Consider the following 18,987-nt stretch of genomic DNA (forward strand, 5'->3'; position numbering starts at 1 on the left):
AACCAAAAGCGTTACTAGTATGTATCCTGGGTTTAGAAGTAACTATATACTATAAATCTAATTTTGTGTCAGGATTGTTCCTGGAGCCACTTTACACCCTGCAGGAGCAGCCCTGGGCAGTGTTTGAAGTGCCGGGAACGCACCTGGGGCCTGAGCGTTTCTGAGAGCAGGCGCGGCGTTTTCACAGGTAATTGGCACAGCCACCGCCACCGTCCTCCACAACGGCCGCAGCCAGCAGGGACAGCTCTTAATTAAATCTCACGCCATCGGGGGGTGAAGGACAGGCATACACTCTGTCACGACGCAGACAGGGTTACCCGCGGGGAGCGATGGCTTTGTCTGACGTGGCCTCGATACAGAAGCGCCCGTGCTGAGCCCCTGCTCCCCTGCACAGCGCTGAGCAGGAGGCAGCACCCGTGAGCTGCAAGCACTAACGATGCCCCTGGAAGTAGGTGGCTCTGGAAATCTCGTCTTTAGCCGTGGTGTCTGTCAGGGAGGGCAGGCGTAGCAGCACCAGCGGTTGGCTGTCCTTGCAGGGATGAGCACAGCTCTGCATTAGAGCACTCGAGCGGTGTATAATTCGGGATCAAAAAGCACACAAAGTGGGCATTAATTATAAATGTACCATAAATGACACATTTTTTTCCTCGAAGAAAACACACTAGCTGTGATGCATGGCCCCAGAGGAGCGTGTCAAATAAGGCTGGCGCGGGGTTCGAGCAGCCCTGACCTGCCTGCGTGTCCTCAGGCTGCAAGGGGCGAGCTCCGAGCAGTGCCCGTGCCCTGTGTATGAGCACAAAGCCACCACGGGGACTGCTGGGGGTGATCGTGGGTGGCCCCAAAAGCTCTGCTTGCCCCTGGTGCCAGTGCCGGGATGTCTGCATCCTGCTGTGCCTGGGCAGGCAGAGCAGGGTGCTTTTTGTATCAGGTGGCATGAGTGGGGTGCTGACTGTGCCCATGGCTGGATTTGCAACCTAAATAAATTTTTACTCTATCCTGGGCATGTGTGCGCCCACCTCCATGCAGCTGGCATCTGGTGACCCACCTGGTGTGGGTCTGTTCCTCCGGTGTGTGATTGGGCTGGCCCAAATTAAGCACTGAATTAGTTGGAGGAGGCTGGATGGTGACTGCAGTGACTGCTCAGCATGCTGCAGGGCTGGGGGATACTCAGGCATCCCCCACAGCACTGCCCCATGGCTCAGCCATGGCACCGAGTCTCCTGGTGGCTGTAAATCCACCACTCCCCCCCCCCCCCCCCGTTATTTCCTTGCTGGAAATAGAAAGCTTTTAACAAAGCAAAGATCGGAAAAGCTTTTAGAGCAGCTCTGGTGGAGCAGTGAGCCTGTGGGATTTGGGGGTAATGAGGCGTGAGAGCCATCGAGGCGCTGCCGGGCTGTGGCTGAGGGCGCTGGCGTGGGGCTGCCCAGCCCTGGGCAGCTGCAGCCGCTGGTTGGGGCTCCTGCTGTGGGACGTGCTGGACAGTAAGGATTTTGGTTCCCAAAAGCAGAAGGGAGAGCTGATCCCTGTAGAGGTGTTAGGGGAGCGTGCCCCTTTTGGGGTCTCTTTTTCCCAGGAGCAGTGCACCTCTCAGTACACTCCATGGGTCAGAAGGCTTTTCGAGGTGCCTGAGAGCTGCCAGAATTAAATGGAGCCGGCGTCTGCTCCTCAGCCGTTCCCCTGTGCAAAACAGGTGGCAGGAGAGTGCCTCAGCTCCTCTCCCTCACAGCAAAACGGGGACGGTGAGCGGGGTTCTTTGAGCTGGCAGGTAAAGGATGATTAAAACATCACCTGGCTGGCGTGGCTGTCAGCGCCCTCGAGCACTGGGATCGTGTGGACTCGGGGAGCTGAGCCTGCCACCGAGCTCTCAGCACGGAGCCCGCCAGGGCTCTGGGGAAGGCTGGAGCATGGGCAGGGACCAGAGCAGCTCCGCTCCCCAGTGCCAGAGTCGGGCTGGATGGGGTGCTGCGGGGACCCAGATGGGCTGGGTGGGTTTGGCCAGCTGTGAAGCTGAGCTGGGGGTGAAGGCAGCTCTTCTTGGGGCCCTGAGCACGGGCTGTGGCCGTGCTGGTCTGGGAGCTGCTGATGTTGCACAGAAGGTGAGGTAAAGGGGGAAACGCTGAGCCCCAGCAATAAGGCTGCAAAATCCCCGCAGAGCAGCTCCCACCTGGGGACCCTGCACATGTCCCTGCTGCAGGCGGCCCAGGCTCCTGGGGGACCCTCTCCCTCCTCCCCAAAATCTGGCCCTGGGCTGCGTGCGCTGATGCGCAGGGAGGCAGAGCACTGTGTGGCACTGTGCGGGGGCTGTGGTGCCCCAGGGGAACCCTTCTCGGGGCCACCCAGGTGCTCCCCAACACACGGCCGAGTGGGACCCAGCGGGGTGGGCGCCGTGTGAGTGCTCTGCCTTGCCAAACTAGGTCATGCCGTGAACTCGAGCGATGTGGCAGGCAGAGCTAAAAATACAGGCAGAGCCGAGCGTTTCCCCAGCAGCTGTGAAGGGCTGTGGCCCCGCTGGGTCAGACCTTGGCCGCGATCCCGGCCCTATCCAGGAGGGTCACCGGGGCCTTGGGCTGCCACAGCAGGGGCTGGTTCAGGAGCAGGTAATGGAAAAGTCCCTCTGGGGCTGCAGATCCAGAATTTGTCCCCCAAAAATGCATCTCTGCTGGTGGTGTTTGCCAGGCAACTCGCAGCCTGGCTGTTTGGAGACGCCCTCCTGTGAGCCCCGGGTGTCTCATCCCCAGCGCCTCATCCACCCCGGGAAGCAGCCTCAGCGTCCCTCTGTTATCAGTGTGTAAACCATTAGTTATTAGAAAATAACGCGGAGAAGAGGGAGGGAACAACGATGTAACCCAAGCCTGATGCAAAATCTCAGCCAGCCAAATTTCATTCCCTTAGGAGAGTGCCTTTGTCTTAGTGTCGTGCTTAGGGAGGGCACCCAGTGGATGGGGACAAGTGGCCTGCGGCGCGCTGCTGGGACAAGCCCAGCCGGGCCCTGCGCTGTGCCAGGAGTTGCTGCTGGAAGGCAGTGGGCTCGAGCCCAGCCCCAGGGCTTGCAGTGAGTCCATGTGGCTGCTGCCTGCAGCTCAAGGGTTTTGTCTGTCCCCTCTTTGGGACTGTCCCCTCTCTGGCCACCTCTCGTGCTGCAGAAAAGCACAGGCAGCACAGTCCTGCTTTTCTCATCCTCCGCCTTTGGTTTCTCTACCTGGGGCCTGAGCCGTGTTGCTGGAGTACTGCAGAAGCAATTCCCTCCCCTAATGATGTCTAGATTTTTTTGCATCATAGCTTTTTTGGATGAAACGTTTCCCTCGTTGCCGTTTGAAAGCTGGCCTATTTTAATACTGCCAAGTGAAAATGGGTTCGTGCGCAGAGAAGATCCCAGTTGCTCTATACAACTTCGCTGGTGTAATTATTCACTGCCAGTCCTTCTGCTTCCAGCAGCTGTATAATTCATCAGCTGTGTTTTGTGCTCATTTCTCAATCAATGATGAAAACATTGATTAGTGTCAGGCTGGGACCAAATCCTGCAGAATCCCTCTATATCATCTCTGTTCACTGATGACTCCTTGTTTGGAGATGGGTTTGCAGCTCTCCATCCATTTAATGAGGGTTTTATCAAGATTGTATAGAGCTAAATTTGTAATTAGGATGTCATATGATATTAAGTCAAACACGTTGCCAAAAGCTAAGCAAATAATGGCTACATGGTAACCTTTATCTACAAACTCACAATTTTCTCAAAGGATGAGACGAGGCTCATTTGACAAGACATTTTCCATTAGACCACACGGAGTGTATTTTTAATCCTCGAGTTCGATATTAATTGAATCCTGCATGTCCTCTCCGTTTTTCAATCTGAACGTCACGCTGGACCAACCGATTGTTAACCAGGGCACCCGTTTCACCCGCCGAGCACCACCTTGGTTCCTGCCAAGCTCAGCGCGTCCCCAGGCTTTGAGCTTTTCAGAAGCGAGTGAACGAGGGAGCTCAGCTCAGCACAGTGCCTGAGGGCCCTCAGGTGCAAACCGTGTGGGTTTGCTGATTCAGGAACCCCACGGATGTCAGCTGTGATGCTCTCCGCTGTTGGTAGACCACTGAGTAGTTCATCGTCTTCGTGTCTTACGTTCCCTTCCTTACTAAAGGCAGCAGAGAGGTAAGTGCACGCCTTGTCACTGGCAATGCACCTCCACATCTAGAAGTGCCACGGCTCCTCCATCCTCGTGCTCTTCAAAATTCAACTGGGTGAACCCTGAGTGAGGCGGTGTCATGCCAACAACTGCCCTGAGCAGGAAATCAGACTGGAGACACCCTGAGGCTGTTCCTGGCCAAAATCTTCTTACGCTTCTCTAGGTCTATGAAACAGACCTGCAACATCATTAACGCTTCTCTCATTTCTAACAGAGAACAACTTGTTACTGCTCATGGCTTTGCCGGCCATGGATTCTGCTCTGCCCACCTTCCTCTATCAATATCTCTGCTTCATAACTCTCTCTGGTGATCACTACGTATTGATTGGTATCTATTACTTTCTTCCTCTTCATATATATTGTCATTTTGCCTCCAGTGGCTGTTTTCAGATTACCAGCTTTGAGGATTTGGCTTTCAGCCAAAGTTACATTTTCTCGACTGCGCAGTACCAGCTTTTTTGCCCTATTGTAAGTTCTTCTGAAACTGCTGATTTTCCACTCAGAAGCTGTTGGTTCTTCCCCTTCAGTTTCCCTCATAACTTTCACCATCATTGTGAAGTTTGTGAAGCTGCTGGTTACACAGGTGATGAAATGGTACCATTTCATCAATGGACCGGAAAGCTGTACCAGTCCATGGTGGAGTTATGTGACTCTGGAGCATGTTGGAGGCAGCAAAGCAGGATGGAGCAGCCGTGCTGAGACATCCAGCCTGCCTGGAGCCAGGAGAGGCTCTGCTCCCCCCAGTCACACCTGACACGGTGCCTGAGCTGCCCCATCCATGCTGAGGTGTCTCTGCCCTCCCTGGCAGCCTGGTCTTAACACCATCCATAGTGTTAAGCGCTTTTTCTTTTTGTCTAACCTAAATTTCCCTGCAGCAGTTTAATTCCATTGCTTCTTGTCCTGTCCTGCCCTTTATCTAACTGGAGCATGTTGCTGTGGCTCTCCCCAGGTCTCTACTTCTCTGGGGTGAGTCATTCCCTCTTTCAGCCTTTGCTCACAGGCTGTGCTTCTGCACCATCTCCTCCCTCCTCGTGCTCCCTCTGCGCCATCTCCAATGGGCCCACGTCCCCTCCATGGCCAGAACTAGGCCAGATGCTCCAGCTGGTGCCCCACCAGCCCTGCTCAGGCTGCACACCATGGCACGTTGCTGTACCAGTTCTCATCCTGGGACATTCACCTCTTCCGCACGGGCACGCCGCTGTTGGCTCAGTCCAGCTGAAGGTTTGCAGTAGCATCCAGCTCCTTTCCTGCAGAATGGTGACAGATTCAGCTGCTGCCCATGCCAAGCCTGTGGCCAATCTCTCAGCCTGTCTGGTTTCACTGTGAACCACTGGGGCTGCTCTTTTCCCTCCCTGAAAGGCAGCTTGGAAGCGGGGCACGGGCAGAGAGAGCAGAACACGTAACGCCCTCCTACTGCGTGCACACACTGCATCCATTCCTTTCCCGTGCCCTGGACTATTTTATTTGCAAATGTGGGATTTGTTATCCTTGCTAAGGGATCTAACCTACTGGCTCTTTGTTGCCTGCTTCTTCGTGTGATGCCCCAGCTGAAGCAGATGACTCCTATCTTGGTACATCCTTGCCATGGTCAGGAGCTGCTGACAGCCCTGAATGTGTGTGCAGCTGCTGTGTGAATCTCCCCGTGCTGCCCAGAGCCACTTCTTGTCATCAGTAAAGATGCAGATACACACTTTAGGCCAGTAGAGATCTATGGAAAGCACTGCAAACAAAAACACACACCATAGCACAACATAGCAAAGCCCAGCTCTCCTCTTTTCCTCACCTCCCTTTCAGTTTCTCACTCCTTCTGCCATAACCATCACAAGTAGTTTCCTTCCTCCCACCCAGAGGGAAAGGCTAAATGCATCCCTCATCGTCCTCCAGCTGAGCTTTCTGAGTCATCTTCCCCATACGTTTCTACCTGCTTCTCTCTGTGCTCTTTGGCCTCGCTCTGTGCAGGGTCAGTCCCTCAGCAGTCTCTGCTGCTCCCTTGCACAGCCTCGTGACAGGCAGAAGTGCCTGTGCTGGAGCAAGCTGGGCTCTGCTGTGCCCTGGGCTGTGCACGATATGGATGCTGCATTTCCAGCTCTGCCTGAATTCTTTTGCCAACAGTAATTGCAAATGTGCAAAACAGCTGGAAATGGTTTCACGTCTGTATGCAGCACCCTTAGGTATAGCGAGGGTTGGACGCGGTGCTGGGTGGGATTGGAGCAGAGCTTCGGTATTTAGATGTTTACAGAGACTCATGCACACAAACACTCCTTTAACAGCAACGTTTCTTCTTCCATCTTAAACATAACGCAGCCACCTCAGACTTCAATGTTTCTTCTGCTGTGCTGCACCAAAGTCAGGACAAAGTCAGGCTGTTATTTTGCCAAACAGTGAAGTATTGAGATGTGGATGGAGCAAAAACTGAGTAATCACTGAATCATTGAGCAATCAATTACCATCTGGTCTGTTCCTGGAGCTGTTTCGGGAATCCCGACCTTGAGGAACCTCCTTCGTTTGGGCCAAGTCCTGCACCTCCACGGCTGCTGGAGGCCCCTGGGAGCAAGGCCTGTCTCTGGTAGGTGCAAAATTGTCTTCCTTTCCCCAGGAGGGGTGGCACCACAAGGGAACACATCACCTTGGGAGGGGGTTTCCCATCCAGGACAAGGGTCACAACTTGTCTAAGCAAAGCTGCTCTAGTGTAGGTGAGAGTCATGTCTCAAGAAGGCAGCAAGACCAAAGTCCTCCAGAGGGCCTTTGCTTCCACACTTGAGGGGCTGCACAGGAGAGAGGTTCAGGAATATTTTCCCTGCATGAAACATCCACGTTGTTGTTTCCTTTGTTATGTTGATTGGCTTTATTTATCACAGTTTATTCTGAGGGAGTGGCTTATGTCGATGTGAAGGCACTAACTTAACCAACAGGAATGAACTGATGTTACCATCCTGCTCGGATCTTCCCTCGTGCTATAACTGATGCGTGTCTGACTGTTGGGTTTCTTTTATTTATCCCTACCTGCTGTATTATTGTAAGAACAGAAGATGAAATTATTATTATGCTGCTCTTGAAATGCCCACTGTCTTGCTGGCAGCTCTCCTGGTTCAGAAGTCAGGGGTCTCATCCAAATTCTTTGTTTTCTGGGCAGTGACTTCCCTTGCAGAGCTGTAGGAGCACACCTTTGAAACGATCCCAACCAAGCGACTAATGCAGACTGTAACAACCTCCCGTGCTGCCACTGCATCCTTTCTTTTGGGTCCTTGGCAGCTCCTCTTACCTGCTCTGATTGCATGGTTGCCCGAAATTGTTCAATGCCAATGTTAGCATGAATTCCTCTGGTGGTAGCATTAGCATTAACTGTAGAAACTCACAGTCAGTGATGCAGTGGGGCACAATGGGGCTCTCACATTCCTTTGGGATGGGTTTGGCAGTGCGGGGACCTACTGCGTGCTCCCAGCTTGACCCCAGCACGGGTCTGGGAGCTGCTGCAAGGTCAGGTTCCTCCGAGCACCGCCACCAGTCCTGCTCGCCCCTTGTGCTCTAGGGCTCAGTGAATGGCCAGAAAACTGTCTCAGGAGCGAGGAGCAGGAGTTTTCTGCTGGCACAACTGGAGAGTGGGAGTGCATGGCCAGGGAAGCAGGGGGTAGGACAGAGCCATGGGAAGCACTCTGAGTATGTTCAAGGTGGTGTTTGGGAAAGGACAGAGGGAACTGAGAAAAGATGGAAAGATGGAAAGGTTTATGTGATGGGATTGGATGTAGTTTTGTCCTCTCTTAAATGCCTGAAGTGCATTATTATTATCATTATTATTACTATTATTATTACTATTATTTTATGAATGGGTCTGCATGTCTATCAACAAGGCTACACATGGGACTGAGTCTGCCTGGCTCCAGCCTACCTGGCGCCAGGCATGGCTTGTATTTATAACATTATTTTAGCATTCCTGGGCCATGTTTTAAGGCAGGTTTGTTCAGTGCTTCACATTGCAAGCCCTTAGTCCAGACTGGGCTTCTCAGTCTATTGCAATAAAAACTGAGTAAATAAGAGGTACGGCTGAGTGACAAGACTTCTGTGTGGTTCACATGTGAGCTTTTGCCACCTGGCTGTTGTAATGCCACTGAGACCTGGATGGAGGCAGCTCAAGATTTCAGCCAGCAGAGTAATAGCTAATTGAGTGTATTTCAATCATGAGATCCACAGAAGGAAAGCAAACTCCACAGAGTAGAAGAAAATTGCATCTTAGAGTAATCTGAATGTGGGTAGATAATTAGGCCTATATTTCATGGGAACATTTGCTGGGCAAGATAATGAAAAGGCGGGCAACATAATTTTCTTTAAGTAGTGTGATGCCTCCCGCTAGGGCCAGGGTGTGCCAGCGCTGGTGCTGCAGTGCAGTGGGAGCCTGGGAAGGCATCACCTGGCCAGAGGAGCTGTTCCATGGCACTGCCAAGCTGAAGCCATCCTCCCCACCTCTACTGTCTGCTTAGAGGAAGCTGGTAAGGCTCCTGCACTGCTCTTGAATAAGAAGGCAAACTAAATCCCACAGCCTCGTCATCGTCCTCTCACTCCGAATGGCAGCCACAGCAAAATCTGCTCAGGTTGTGTTTGTCTAGACAGACGCAGGTCAATTCAGGGCTAACATGGGAGACCCCAGTGGGAGGCCAGGCTTGGAAGAACTCCTGCTCTGAGTCACTCTGATCCGGGCTGGAAGACTGGCAGGGGCTGACATAGCGGCTCTGCAGCTGAGGTTCAAATGAGATGCAGCCTGGTTGTCCATGCTCAGAAAATCCCTCGTGTGAGAAGATGATGCTGGTGCTGAGCATTGCCCTGAGCGCTGGCTCCACATGCTGCTAGTGAGCTGCTGCACCCACCCCAAAAGGGTGCACCAGCCCTCAAATCCCCACCAACTATGGCTATGCATGGAAGCAAAGCTCTAAGGCCTTTTTCAGTGTTGCTTTTTCCAAATTTGGGATAGAAATGTTATGCTTGTGCACATCCTCCACACCAAGATAAGCACATATTCTCCCTTCCAAATCTCCACTTCGGAGTAGGGCGGCTCCTGTCTTGGCCTTGCTACAGACCTTGCTGCCTCGTGCAGGAGCAGGGAGATAATATAAAATAATATTTGGCTGCTTCATAATGCTGTCAAAATGAGAAGGTTTGGGCAAGTGCAGTGACTTAGGAGGGTGGAGGAGAGGGTTTCCTCTCTGTAACATGTAATCAGGGTGAGCGATCAAGGTCTAAGAGGGTCTGACTTCCCCTCCTGCCAACACTGCACTCATTAGCGCATCAGGGCTGGTACATGTCACATAACAGAAAGAAAGGCTGAGAGGTTGTAACCAGCCCTGATAATTACTGGGTAGGTCTTTTACTATAAATAGCCAGGAGTAAGTTGGCCTTAAGATGGGTCTGAGTGTTCTGTATCTGAGCTGGTTCAGAGGAGCTGCTCATCCAAAGATCAGAGCTATCTTTGGGACTGTATTTGAACAAGCTCTAATTTTCTAACACCAAGTGCTTTGCCATTTAGGAGCAGCTCCGTCCAAGTGAATCTGCACAAAACAAACCCATAATTCCTGGGTAACTCCAACTTGCTAGCTATTGATACTGTTTCTGTGATGTATTGCCTAATTTTAATTATGCCAGTTTTGGAAAAGTTATTTTCTTACAGTGCCTCATTAGCGTGAGGTTTCTAATCAATGAATTCAGCAGGAACATCGTGAAGTGACTAAATTAGCCAAGTGGGAAGTTAGCTAGGTGATATTTCAGTGACCTCCTGGTACCTGAGAGACTTCGAGCTTCTCATTGCAGTTGGACACAATAATCATTGTCCCCAAACTCTTTTCATGCACTGCTATCCAGATAAACACGGACAGCTCCTCCAGCTCCCCCACCACCATGGATTTATTGCTGTCTCTCAGGACTGTTGTGACTTGTCAGAAGAGCTGAACTGGGACACTGTGTTTATGGACAGTTTGTCTCTTTTCAGGACAGTGCTTTGCCCCTCCATTAACACCATGCTTGGGGCAGTTTTGTGCAAAACAGCAGGAGCAGGGGGCTAAAAATGTCCCTACCTGAGGCAGTCTTTTCTGCACTTCTCTGGTCTCAGCACTTCCCCTGCTTGGGAGGCGCCCCCACCTCAGGCTTGCCCTGTGGCATTGTGCAACCCTGGGAAAAGTCCCGAGGGGTGGGGGTCCCACACCTCCACAACACTGCTACCATGTTATTGTGCCCTTTCTGTTAACTAAATAACGGTGTTACCTGCAGGGACCAACAATGTTCATGGTCTCACTTAGGAACAAAGAAATTACAGTCATCTCGCATGAGAACAGTTTTAAATATCATGCTTTGTCCTGTTTTTATGCTTACCATAGTGCTGAGTCGCTTCCCGTCAGCCTCCTGGGTTTGTACTTCATCCAAAGCAGCAAACAGACTGTGATGCACAAGTGCAGCTTGGGTGGGGACGGTATTCGGATGAACCTGGGAGAAAAAGAAGCCGTTTCTCACAATAAGGCTTCAGAGCCCAGTGCAGTGCTCTGAAGTTCGGATTGTTTTTCTCCTGTGTGCATATCTTTGCAATTATCTGGACTGGATGTCCTGAGCCATTTTATTACCTAGTTTTTCACTATCATGAGGTCTTTGTATATTCTTCAGTATCTCATGTATTTATGACACTGAATATCTTAGCATCATCAGCAAGTTTTGTCATTCCTTTTTTCAGCTCCTTTTCAAGATTATTTCCAAATACACTGAAGACTGCAGACCCCAACACAGCTCTTGTGGGGCTCCATTCAAGACCTCCGTCTATTCAGGAGCCTGACTATTGATAGCTATTTTCTGAGAAATCCTTTAACCAGTTACTTATCCACTTTAAGCCCTTTCTGTTAATCCCATGACAGCTGTATTCCTGTAAGAAACTCCTGTGACAGACCTTTTGGGAATCCAGGCAGACTATATCTCATGATCATTGACTCCTTTAAGGAATTGTAATAGCTTTATGAGGCATTCCTGTATTCAAGGAAAACCACCTTTTTTTGTTTTTCTTCCCCTCCCCTCCAATTTCAGATGTATCCAAGTACACACTCATCATATTCTTTACTACAGTTTCTATCAGTTTGTCCAAGAGCAACCTCAGACTTCATGGTCTGTCATAACCCCAAACCCTTCCCATTTGTAACCTGAGAGCTCTTGGACACCGAGGCTGTTATGCACAGTGATTACATGCTACAATTAAGTAATTACACTGTTTCATTCCTGAGTTCCTCATCCAAAGCACTTAGGTGAATGCCACCTCAGCCTTGTGAATTTTGCACTCTTTGGTTTGGCCATTTATTCCTCAACTTCTGCCGACAATGTGAATGTGAGCTGAATTCTGTGCCACGTCCTTATAAAGATTTCTGGTACAGAAGCTTCTCTGAGCTTGTCCTCACTGACTGCAGCTGCAAAGCATTCACTTTGTTCTTTTGTTCTGACCTTATCTCCTACGAGTGCTCCTGTTGCACCATGGCCAACTTCTGACTCTCTGGCAAGCTTCTTGTGCTTCATGAGTTTGAAGAGTAGTTGTTGTTATTTGCCTTTGCCTTTTGCAGGTTGTTCCTCTAACTGTTTGTTTTTTATTTTTTGCTCACCTTAATTCTCTTTTTGAATTTAAATTGACAGGATACACAGTCTTTTGTTTGTTCAGACAAAAATGACTTTTCTAAACATGAAAAGATTGTATCCTTCAAGCCTGAGAGTCATCAGACCATCTCAGACCACCTCATCTCAGTTTGATCTAAGGCTTAGACCTAACAACGCCCAGGACATCGGGGTTTCCTACTAGAAAAGTGTGTGGTTTTGTTGTTGTTTGGTTTGTTTGAAAGGATTCTATGATATCAGATTTTTAAAGTGTGACACATTTATATAGATAAAAATCATCAGTGGCCGGGATGAATTTTGTCTGTCTTGGGCTTGGGGTATGTCACCTTTGCTGGTACAAAGAGGTGAGCATTTCTCTGGCCAGCTACAATCATTTTTGAAGCTGTTTTGGGGTTTGCTCCCTTAGGGTGAAGTGAGCTCAGCAGGGAGCCCCACAAGTAGATGTTTGGGGTCTGGGCAGAGGGACCGTGATGCTCCCTGCCTCCTCGGCCTGCTTGCCTACGTGTGTGCGTCTGGAAGGCCTGTTGCCATGGAGAAGCGATGGGGAGCCGTCTGCCTGGCTCGCCTGACTTTTTTCCTAGCACGAAGCGAAGGCATTTCGCCAGCCTTAATGAGACGAAGGCGTTTGGCACACTGGCTGCATCCTCATCTTTGTCACACTGGGGTACGCAGACCCCCCAAAAATGGGAGAAACTCAAAGGCAGGAGGAAAAAAAATGTGGGTGAGGAAGGGAGCAGAGAGCAAGAGAGAAACTGCAGAGATGGGCAAGTGCTTGGGTGGGCTACAGAGTGATGGAGCTGGGCCCTTCTCAGGGGTGCACAGGCTGAGGGGCAGAGGGCGTGAATTGCTACAAGGGAAATTACAATTAGAGATGTGGAAAAAAAATCCTTCCCTGTGAAAATGGTATATTTCTGAGACAGGGACAGGAGTGGTGGAGGCATCTCATGGAGATCTCTAAAATCCATCTGCCCAAGCTCTGAGCCACCAACGTGCCTTTGAAGTGAGCCCTGTGTTGGACTGGACCTTTGGAGAGATGGAAGAAGGAGAGTTTCAAAGTGCTCCAGGAGGCACAGATGTGGGAGACAGTGGTCTGAAAATGGGGTGAAGGTGGAGATATCCCTGCTTTTTAGTTATGGGAATTGACAGTACTGAATACTGCTTCCTTCACTGCAACTGATTGTATGGCACATTCTCTACAGTTTTGTTTTTATAAGGTGCTACCTAAAAAACATGTGTATTCTGTCTTACTTTCTGTTGTAGAAACACTTTGGTGGCAAGACTATACAAGAAAGAAGGGGAGTGGGGCTTGTGATTGTTAGGAGCAGAAATTTAATGGGAGTCCTCTTCTGCAGGAAGAAATTTAATATATTGATGCTGGGTTCTGTTTTGTACCTGAACAATGTCACCAACAGCATCTTCAGGGTATTTCCAGGTAGATTTGATGGGGATTGTGTCAGGGGTAGGGTAGAAAAATCTGATGATTTATTGTTTGTTTGCATAAAAAAAAAAAAGCCTTTGCAACAACTGGCAAAATATTTAAACATACAAAAATATTATGAAATAAAGAACATTTTTCCTGTATTTATGAAAAGGGGGGGAAAGCACTGTTCAAAGGCTTAGGCTGAGTTTATTTATAAAGTATTCCCATGTATTTCTCTTTTCTTCATTGCTGTGACGGTGTGTGCGCCTCTAGATCTGTGTGTCTCTGTTTTCAGCGGTGTGAAGCAAGGCTGGTCATCAAATTAGATGAGCAGCTCTACCACACTTACTTCCAACACAAAGGACTGAGGCGTACATGCCCTAAAACCTGTTCTCCAGTATTAGCACATTGGATTGAGCCTGCAATGTTTAAAGCTGTCTCGTCATTCAGTTCAATGCTGGGTAACAGCTGTGCCCCGTTCATCCTGCTCGGGTTGCAAACCCCCCAGGAAGAGCGTGACCCTTGTCTGCCAGGGCAGCTCTACTGAGCCAGCAGGACACAGCGACCAGCTCTTGGGGTGGCTCTGACGGAGAGGCTGATGTCACTTAGTACCTCTCCTTCAGTCAGCTGGTCTAAGCTAAAAAGCACGGTGATGTCTTCATTCTGCACACAGGGAACTTTTTCTGCTCACAGCTGGTATCTAAGCAAAGATACATTTCTGCGGATTTGTTATTCACGTATTGTCTGTGCAGGTCCTTGTGTCTGTGCACGCCAGAGGAGCTGGGTTTTCTGCTCTCTGTATGAATTGCTTTGCTTTTCAAGGGGTAGGTTAATAGAACCAAATAGTTGCACGAAGACTTGAACAAATGAAGTCTGTTTTCTTGCAGATTTTACTTTGGAGTTTATGGAGAGAGAGAGGGTTGAAGTTTGTTGTTTTTTTTTTTTTTTTTTTTCTCCCAAACTTTCAGTCTCTTCCATACAAGGAAGACTTGCAGAGTCAGTGGGACAGCCCAAGTGCTTTTTCTGCATATACTGTGAATAATAATTAAAAGCAAACCGTCCCCACTGACTCAGGTGCCCTGAAAGCAGATTTATAAGCTACTCTCTGCAGGAAAAGCACTTTTCCAGACACCTTGGGATCAGGACATACATACGTGAATTGACAATGTGTCGGGGCTTTGCTGAGGGAGCAGCAGGTCAGAAGGGAGCTCCTCAACCTGGGTTTGTTCTCTGGCAGCCGATGACCCTGAGGAAGGCGTTTGCTGTGGCGGGTGGCAGCGGGGACAAGGGGGACTTCGCTGAGGCCCCTCGTGGCTCTGCTGCCTCTGGTCACCTCTCGTGCCCCCATGGGAGCTGCTCGGGCTGGTGGCAGAGGTTCTGAAATGAGCAGAGGAGGGTGCCTGTTTGCATCCATCCATCCACCCTTCTGAGGTGAAGCCTGAGGGCACGGCCCCCGTCTGCGCAGCCCTGAGCCCGTGGGGGGCACAACTCGGGGTCCCCTCACGGGGTGCGGGAACCAAACCCCAAAACCCCCAAACCTCCTGCTGCGGCCGGGGCGGCTCCGCTCCCCTCGGAGCAGGGCGGCGGCTGCACGGGGGCTGCAAATTCACCTCAGGTGCGAGCAGGAGCCGGCGGGGGCTCGGCGCGGGGACCCTCCCCGGGGAGAAGGGGGGGGGGGGGGCTGCTGCCGCCGGCAGGAGGAGGCGGGGGCGGAGGAGGGAGCCGGCGGCCAAATATAGCGGCGCTTCCTGGGCGGCGGGCAGCGCCCGGGCCCTCCCCTCCCTCCCTCCCTCCCTCCTGCCGCAGTCAATGAGGAGGCAGCGGCAGTGGTGGAGCTCCGCACTCGCCGGGGGCAGCGGCAGCGCGGCGGGGCGGGGAGGGTCGGGCCGGGCCGGGCCGGGGGGCGCCGCTGCCGCCGCCGGGCCATGGCGGGGCGCTGAGGGGGCGCCGCCCGGCAGCCGGCCCCGCCGCGGCATGGGCAGGGGCAGCGGCAGCCGCGGGGTCGTGCGATGAGCGCTGCCCCCCGCGCGAATATGGGCACAGCCGTGTCCAAAAGGAAGACGCTGAGGAACGAGGCCATGTCGTCGGTGGCGGCTAAAGTGAGGTGGGTGGCGGCGGGGTGGCGACGACCCCGGGTTCAGGGCGCCGGGCCCCGGGCCCCGTCCTTCCCCCTGCGGCCCCGCTGCGGCTGCCGGGAGCTCCCCGGCCGCGGGTGAGGCGAGGCTGGAGCAGGGCTCGGTGCCGGTGCTCTCGGGGAGCCGGGGGCACGGCCGGTGCCTCGCACGCCACCCGCGTGTCCGAGGGCAGAGCCGGCGGCGTTGTTCAAGGGGGCTCCTGCCCCTGAGCGGGGACCCACTCGCGTGGAAACCCGGACCCACCGCGTCTGCCCCCTCCCGCAGTGTCCTCAGCCGCCACCCCGGCCGGCCGGGGGGTCTTGGGCTCCCCACGGCGCTGTCCTGGTTCCGTGCCCTTTGTCCTACAGCGCAGAATTGTCTGGTCCCGGTGCTCCTAGCATGGAGCATAGGAGATCCTCGAAAACGCATCAGGGGCTTGGTCACGCTTAAGTTTACAAAGCTACCGCAGCCGAGCTCTGTGCCCTTCGCCTGGAAGGACGGCAGTGACCCTTCTGCCACGCTGCGGCGGGCGTCGCGGTACCTGGGGCATGGGCTCAGCCGCTGCCCCAGCACGGCCCTGGAACCGGCAGAGAGCTCCTTGCTGCTGAGAAAAATGGGAAGAAATAAACTTTTCAGCTGCGTTACATAACGCCTCCTTTGTGTTAGACAAAATTGCGTTAGAATAACCCGGAGTGGTGTGTAGGACTTGATGCGTGCTGCTGAGAGATCTCAGGCACCTCGCTGGGGCTGTAGCTCAGCGTTACGGCATCTCCGCTGTGCCAAAAGGAGGGATGCAGCCTTATGGCTTGAGGGGAACACGGCCAAAGATGTCTATATGTTGCTGTGTGTTTGCGTTGTAAAGAAATCCGTCGTTCAGAGTCTGGAGTGCATCTGGAGAAAGCTGTCCAGGCAGAACCTGGAACTTTTCCCCGCGTTATGATGCACCCTGCTCGTAACTGCAAACGTGAGTGCTTCCAACGGTGTTCAAAGACTTGGCAGTGAAATTCCCTTTGGCAGGTATCAGCCAAGTGGATGTAAAGAAATGACACAAAATGCACCATGAATGTTGTAATGGGGCTCTGGGAGTAGGATTAGACAGGCAGTCACACAAACAACGTATTCTGTAATAGGCGAGAAGATTTCAAATGGTAGTGTGGGTGTTTGAGAGCGGCGAACGCGTTTTGAATACAAATGCCCGCATCAGGATGGGCAGATACTACTCGTGTAGTGTCTACTCTGTGGAGTCCAGGAGGTGTCTCGGGGGTTCTGGTCTGCCACGTACCTGCTGCACCTACCGGCACGCTGCTGCTACGTGGGAGCTCAGAGGTGTCTGGTGCTGCTGTGAGCCGTGGTGGTTTGACCAGGAAGGTTGGGTGAGTGGGCTTGGGCTAGGGAATGTAAGGTTTCTGAGGGGTGTCTGGCCATGTAGATTATGGCATAGGACAGGTGCTCCTCTGTCTTCACATTCATGACCTGCCTTAGAAATGCCTCGCTGTAAAAAGCCTTTGAGGAAGGCAGAAAATGTGTTGGGAGCTCACTGGGTTGTAGCTTTGTGTGAAGAGGGTGTTGATGGGGAGCAGGTGCTGCTGGTTTGCATCCACCCTGCCGCACCAGGCATCTCGGCCCCTGGCTTTTGCGGTCCTAGCCACCCTCAGCATTTCTACAGCAGTGACGATCTGCCCGCTGAAAGGTTTTCTGTGGGCTTCCTGGGGCAGGTACATCCTCTCTGCCCTGCCCTGGGTCCTCCTCCATGCATCCTACTTGTCCTTCTTTATCTACAGAGAGGACTCTGCAGGATGGTAGGTAAGGCTACAGAGAGAGGCTGCTCTGTCCTTCCCAGCAGGGCTGGGGACTTGGGTTACCTGCGCTGGTAGCAGCGCTGCAATGATCGGTTCCCCTGTGCTTTTGTGTAGGCAGCTGTGGGATCCTGCTCGTGTGCTGCAGGAGACGCTCAGGGATTGTTTCTCTGCACCTGCTGAGCTCTGCCCTGTTAATATTTCACCTGGGGCAGGTGACTTTTTGGGAGGAGAAATCAGATCCTGAAATTTAATGCAAGTCCAAGTGGCCGCTGATATATTTTTATTATGCATGGCTGGGGTATGTGTGCGCATTTGCCCGTCTTACTGAGCAGGGAGCATTATTTGTTTGCTGTTGTGAGTAATGCGATTTAAGCAGAAGGTGCAGGCTCCCTAGATTCTTTAATTAAAATCTCTGCAGAGCATCTCAGGGGAGTCTCCTGTCCCAGGAGAATTAATTAAGCTCCGTGCAGTTTGTTGTGTGTTAGGTCTTTTAAGTAGCTCCTCAAAACTAACGGCGTAGTTGCTCGGTGTTAGCCCTGCTGAGGGCATTTGTGGTGCTGCCAGCTGTGGTCTCTGTAGCCTTGTCCTCTCCTCAGAGAGCTGCAGCACAGCACACCCGTACTGCACCCATCCTGCGCCGGCAGCGCTGGCCTGGCAGCGGGGCTTTGCTCGGGTTTGAAGTGCGTGGATGTGAGATCTTGCCGTTGCCCTGCTTCCTTCCTGTGGGCTTTTTGGCCTTGCAGCTTTGGGAACACGACACGGGTGGCAGGGATGGCGTAGTTGTCCTCGAGTCCCGACCTTGGTGCTGCCCCTCTGCCGAGCAGCTCCCCGGCTGCTGCGGTTCTCATCAGGGTCCTGGCCAAGAAGCATCTGACATGCTCTCCTTGGCTTCCTCAGCACGCTTTTAAGGGCACAGATGAGCCAAAGCCTTTAGAAATTATCTGCCTCCTTCCTTGTAGCCTTGGCCCCTACAGAACAGTGCTGGTAGCCCAAATGTGGCAATAAACCAAGTCTTTCCCTTCAGGTCCACTTTGCATGGCTCTGGCCTGCAGCTTTCCTTGGGGAGGGTGTGATAATGTGGGCAACTAAGGCGTGAGACTTTCGCTGGGTGTTCCAGAAGCACTTCTCCTTGTTACAGTTAGCACGTGAAATGCATGAGCATGTGCTTTGTTTTACCCAGGACCTTGGTGTCTGGCCCAAGGTACCCCTTGGAGGGAGGAGGATTTGATCGCGCTTCCCCTCTGCTGACTAGAGGCGTCCAGAGGATGCCTTTAAACAAGGCCACGAAGATCTAGTTGCTGAGAAAGGGCATATCTTATACCGGCAAAATGCTGAATGTGTTCCTTGCCTCAGGTTTCTTACCGCGTGAGTAATTTCTTGGCTTAGATCAGGGTTCTCCATGCAGTCTAGATTCCTGTTTTTCTGATTGTGAATTTTCCTGTGAATGGTAAGAACTCTTTCATGTTTCAGTTACCTTCTTCTTCGTCTTCTGCCTGCTTTTTCCTTGTTCCTCCTGCCAGAGCTTTGTGAACATAAATTCCCCCAAGACTGTGGGGACTTTAAGTTTCATCAGTGACTTCTGATTTCCCTTCCTTGAATGAGAATTTTGCATTTTCCAGGTACACATGTATGGCAGCTTTTGTCAGGTTATTGTTACTATCAGATTTAAATGATCTAGATGTCAACAGCCTGTAATGACTGAGCTGTTGGCTGTGGGCATGCTGCTGGTGTTCCTCTCCCTGCCTGGTGGCGATCAGGGCTGCTGCTGTAGGACGTGGGTCCTGCTGGGGCAGGAGGTGTCGCTCCCGGGTTTCTGAAGTGTGGCACTGTCAGATGCTGTCACAACAGAT

The 18,987-nt window shown here is 52.0% G+C and overlaps 1 protein-coding gene and 2 long non-coding RNA genes across 7 annotated transcripts in view; 1 reads left to right on the plus strand and 2 right to left on the minus strand.

The window, feature by feature from the left end:
* Window positions 1–2,207: 2,207 nt before the first annotated feature.
* Window positions 2,208–6,195, minus strand: LOC137842812 (uncharacterized). The gene is made up of 2 exons (XR_011089226.1): window positions 5,965–6,195; window positions 2,208–5,428 (listed from the first exon to the last, which is right to left on the minus strand). It is a non-coding gene; the product is annotated as an uncharacterized lncRNA (long non-coding RNA).
* Window positions 6,196–13,674: 7,479 nt separating this feature from the next.
* LOC137842749 (uncharacterized) lies at window positions 13,675–14,930 on the minus strand. The gene is made up of 2 exons (XR_011089200.1): window positions 14,835–14,930; window positions 13,675–14,601 (listed from the first exon to the last, which is right to left on the minus strand). It is a non-coding gene; the product is annotated as an uncharacterized lncRNA (long non-coding RNA).
* Window positions 14,931–15,021: 91 nt separating this feature from the next.
* The window catches only part of NSMF (NMDA receptor synaptonuclear signaling and neuronal migration factor), a 44,373-nt gene continuing 40,407 nt past the window's right edge, over window positions 15,022–18,987 (plus strand). For 2 of the 5 annotated variants that reach the window (XM_068657183.1, XM_068657177.1), the window contains exon 1: window positions 15,022–15,328. In XM_068657183.1, the coding sequence (XP_068513284.1) occupies window positions 15,234–15,328 (95 nt within the window). In that variant the 5' untranslated portion in view covers window positions 15,022–15,233. The remainder of the gene's footprint in view (window positions 15,329–18,987) is intronic. The other 3 variants (XM_068657175.1, XM_068657182.1, XM_068657180.1) reach the window with 2 other exon arrangements.

This window comes from Anas acuta, chromosome 20, assembly GCF_963932015.1.
Source record: "Anas acuta chromosome 20, bAnaAcu1.1, whole genome shotgun sequence".
Taxonomy (NCBI): domain Eukaryota; kingdom Metazoa; phylum Chordata; class Aves; order Anseriformes; family Anatidae; genus Anas; species Anas acuta.